The sequence below is a fragment of the Monopterus albus genome, unplaced genomic scaffold (assembly GCF_001952655.1).
Source record: "Monopterus albus unplaced genomic scaffold, M_albus_1.0 scaffold17.1, whole genome shotgun sequence".
Lineage (NCBI taxonomy): Eukaryota > Metazoa > Chordata > Actinopteri > Synbranchiformes > Synbranchidae > Monopterus > Monopterus albus.
Window position 1 is genome coordinate 1775818 of NW_018127897.1, and position 4802 is coordinate 1780619.

The 4802-nt window shown below is 40.1% G+C and overlaps 1 protein-coding gene across 1 annotated transcript in view; it reads right to left on the bottom strand.

The window, feature by feature from the left end:
• mmp2 (matrix metallopeptidase 2) overlaps positions 1-4802 on the bottom strand; it is a 17775-nt gene that overhangs the window by 5315 nt on the left and 7658 nt on the right. Inside the window, exons 7-10 of the mRNA XM_020592447.1 lie at positions 4077-4250; positions 3571-3726; positions 3298-3424; positions 106-242 (exon numbers count right to left, since the gene is read on the bottom strand). Of these exons, the coding sequence (XP_020448103.1) occupies positions 106-242; positions 3298-3424; positions 3571-3726; positions 4077-4250 (594 nt within the window). The remainder of the gene's footprint in view (positions 1-105; positions 243-3297; positions 3425-3570; positions 3727-4076; positions 4251-4802) is intronic.

Below are 4802 nucleotides of genomic sequence, written 5' to 3' on the forward strand. Positions count from 1 at the left end.
TCTCCTAATATTTCAGTTTGTAGAAAAGACTGACCATTAAAGGGAAAACATTCAAATCAGTACTAAGTGACGTTTAAGCTGTTTCTTCACTTTTCTCTAGCATACCTGAGAAGAAGACTGTTTTTTCCTCCACTGGGTTTTCATAAGCGGCGTCTATCTTGGCAGGCAGGTCAGGCCAGTAGGTGGCCACAAGCAAAGGGCCATTGGGTTTTCTTCTGAAGTCGACTGACCTGAATAAGAACCTGGCAGAGAGAGTGAGTGGGTGAGCCTTCATGAGTTAGATGAGCTGGGTATAAAATGAGGGTCCTACATATGGACAAAGTACCAGCACACTGACAGCCCTGCAACAATTTTTGATTGTATAAAATAAGAGTGAAAGAGGGGCAGAGAGGTTCAATAAGGAAGTGGGGGGGGGAGTGTGTGTGTGTGTTTGTGTGAGAGGGGAGGGTTTAGTGCAAGTTCTCTACTGGGTAAGCCAGCCACAATGGCCTGATTCATGAACATCTGGTTTTCGTTAATGACTAAGGCTGCCGACGCCAGCGGAACAAGACCCATCTTGCCCGGATTTCCAATATACAGCTGCACAACAACGACAGCTTCCCAAAATCTTTTCCACTGACCTATTTTTTAAAAAGAAAAATAAATCTGCGGATTTCAAAGATGGGCTGTGATAATAATAAAATAAAGATAAGATACCATGTACAAATTGCATCTCACACAAGTTAAATCACAAGATGAGTTGGAAAATGGCTGGCAGAAATGTTTAGTATGTCATTTGGGCATACTAAACATTTACCTAAAATGTTTTTACCTAAAATACCATACAATTATGGTGATGGTAAAGTCTTCCCCTGTTTGGGTGACAGATTTGGAGAATAGGCCAAGGGTGTTTTCAGCACTTTCAGTATGCTTTAAAAACATATCTTGTAATATTTTTTTATGAAATCAAACTCAGACAGAATCATTTTGATACGTTTATGATCACCTTTTCTTCTGCAGTAGACATTTAGTTTGTCTGCATTTGATAATTACCTCACTAAATGTAAATGTTTTTATTGCTAGCGCAAAGTCCAGCATTACTGTGCTAGATTCGGGATGCATATCTGTGTACAAGGGATTCACAGGAAGATGATGAATGTAATTTTATGTTATTGATAGAAGCATCACTGTTTACTGTTCACTGTCTCTACACCATTAGAGCTCTATTAAGTTACTACTAAAGCAAATGGTTATTAAAAAGTGTTAAACTGAAACATGGGTTCTGTCTTACAGTGAGCAGCCACTAAACACAGTGTGTGGTGACTGATTGTTGATCAAAACTGCATTTACAAAACAAGAGAATGGCTTTTTTTTGCAGATTTTTCATCTGTCTTCTGTTTTTATTCTATTTTTTGTAAGGTAGTAATGGAACAAGAACAGGCCTCTGTGAACATTTGCTTTGCAAAAGGCCATAAATACACAACGAGTACAATCAGTAGGTTGGTCCAGTTATTCCTGTGGGACAGACTGCATATTTGCCTTCTTCTTAAGCCTCCAGGCAGACAGACACACTTTTATGCTGAGCTCGGGGAGTACTACAAGGATTACTCGTTGCAGCTAGTCAAGATTTGTCTAACATCATAAACATGCTGAGCCAGGAGAAAAGGGGATCCCACTTATACATTGGCTGGGAGAGTCAAATGAGTGCTAGCCCTGGAGCCCTGAGAGCACTACTCATTCTTTGAAGCTGTAAAACTTGTACCAAAGGTCTGCAGCTTACAAAACTGACATAGCCTTCAGGCAACTCATTAAGTCACCGTGAAGGTCAGTGCAACTGGCCCATACTGAAACTTTAGTAATCTCAGTCTTTGGAAAGATGTACTGTATTTTATGTTCACTTCAGTGCCTTGAGAGAATTCTGTCCTCAGTTTCTCTCGCTTGCCTTCAGATGAGTGGGTCAAAGTCTTCTTGTGCACGGCACATTTTCCCAACTGAAATTCATGGCATATCAAATCAATAACTACTTGAAAACATCATACCATACAAAGTCTTATGGCAATACAAGAGAGCTAAGAAACACAGTGAGCTGCTAAACATGGCTGAACATGAGCCAAATACACAATAAGTCAACTAAATTTCAGTTGAGTAATGCAATATGTCTGTAGGCCATCTTGATTTCCAACAACTGGGCCAAAGTTTCATGGGCCACAGAGCACACTTGGGGAGCTGCTCTGTCGATCACTGTGAATGCATGAAAGAGAATCACAGCAGGGTGAAAAATAATTCTGTATTAATTAAAGAAGGATTTGTGAGCAGGATTGTGGCTTGTTTCTTCTATTTTTTAACTCAAGGTTCTTGGTGCAGGAAGACTCTGCTAACTGAAAGACTGCACTCTTTGGTACGGACATCTGCCCACCTGTTTTCTTTGGACCCATTTCCAAAACAGCCATGACAGATATACAGCTCTATTAACCTTGAAATTACAAGGAGTTGGTGTTACACATCACAGCTAGACACGTTAACACACCATGACTAACAAAGATGCTATGTGTTTTCTGTCAGCTGCCTTTCCCAAATAGTTGTTTTTATTCTAAGTGACTCTGCTGCACGGACATCTACTGTAATAAATATCAGGAAAATGCACTGACTCACAGAGTGTTGACCAGACCAGAGCAGCACTCCTTGAAACTCCTCTTCTACACATGATCAAGCAACAGCTACACATTATGACTCCAGGTTCAGTGGCGCCGGTGGAGGAAAGGACTGTGTTTATGACTGATGACTATTTTGTTTAACACTGCACAAGTAGGGGGATAATTTGTTTTTTACTCGTACTAACTGTTACATCACAAAACAAGCATCTAAACCACAATCTTCAAGACTGCAATATGAGAAACAAGAATTAACAAGAAACCTCATGTCCAACTGTTCACTGTTTGCAGGGAAATTATTATGAAATCCAACCTGTGTATATTGCCTTATTTCCCTTGCACAAGTCATGAAGCCAGAAAAAGGCTATTGGGTTTTGTTTGCTAGTGGACTCATAAATTACAGACAAAAAAAAAATTGCCAGACTTTAGCAGTGATTGTAAGATTCAAGGCAGTTACACACGAACTTCCCCTTATTTATGACTAAGATAGCTAATGAAAACACTGCAGCCAGTACATTCAAACAGCACGGTCATGACCTCTGATTGTGGATGGATTACTTGTTAGTGTTCCTTCCTCATTTGGTCATAATCTAGCATACAATATGTTCACTTGCTGAAGTCTAATTCAGGCCAAAACAGTATTAGATCTATCATTTGTTTTTGTTACCTGTCTTTGAAGAAGAAGGTCTCTCCTCTGATTTGAGCTACAGCGTCAAAGATAATTGGCTCCTTACAGATGTCCATTGGAGTGACTGGACCCCGGGTTGGAGGCAAAGGCTTGTCTGTTGGCACACCTGTTTTGAAGACATTTATCAGATATTTAATTTTATTAGAACATAATAAGAACTCCTGGCTTCTAAAAAGCTAAACACAGTTTTTTGTTCTAGTAATTAGACTTGTCCCTGCCTATGAAAGCAGTCCACATGACATTTAGTCTCACCATAGAGTTCTTGGATGCCTTGGACGTCATCATGAGAGAGTCTGAAGTCTCTGGTGAAGGTGTAGATGGGGGCCATCAAAGCTCCAGGGTCCTGAGAGTGCTCCAAGCCAAGAGCATGACCAAATTCATGGGCTGCTACCAGGAACAAACTGTAGCCTGGAAACATGGAACACAATAAACTTAATAAATATTCACATCGGAAACAGTGCATATGAAGGCAGATAAAATGAATATGATGATTGAATGACTTCTTCATTCCATCATACAAAATAAAGAGACCTAAATTTCCTTGATTCTGACTGACAGGCTGTTGTCTGAACTGACCCAAACTATAGCTTTGTTTTCCTGCTTATTGTGAGTGTACTTAAAGTAGGGGTAACACAATGACTAATACATAGTTTACTGTAATTATCTAAATTGACAAGCACTCATTCCTGCAATTGGCTGCTATTTACACAACTACATGAAAAACTGTCCACAGATACTATAGGCCTATACCTTCATACCTTGGTCAGGACAGAAGCCCCATTTGCGGTCATCATCATAGCTCTTGGTGGTAGCGCACCACATCTTGCCATCACTACGTCCAGATGAAGTGCAGGAATCATACGTGTTTCCCAAGAAGGTGAAGGGGAAGACACAGGGACTTCCTTCTGCATTTCCTCCCACAGTTGACATGGCTAAAAACAGCAAGGAAAACTAAAACTTTAAAAGTGAAATACACAGTGACCTCAGTTCATCTGATGAATGCATTCATATGCCAGAATTTTCCTGGGAACTTTTTAAAATTATTATTATCTTGTGAAATGTTTGCAGATGATGGAAAACAGCATGTTGAAGCAGCTGGCACAGCACAACATCAATAACTAATCCACAAGGCACCAAACCAAAAAGCACCCGCCCAAATTGATTTTCTTTCAAGTGAGATCATTTTCAATCTGGCAAAGACTGTAAAAAAAAAAAAAAAAACAGCAACAGAAAATCATCATTTGTTATTCATTACAAGGTATCAGATAAGGCTTTACAACAACGTCATATTCCTAATCAGTAGAACCAGATGGAAGCCCCAGTAGTCATGCCTATCTCCATCTATCACACTGTCTCTCTCCCTCTCAGCTATGCTACTTCAACCCTAAAACCAGTCACACTGACAGAATGGAAAGCAAACCCTGCCACTGCACATTAAAATACCCCCAGAGCCATTCAGCAGACCACGAGCAAGACTGAAAACC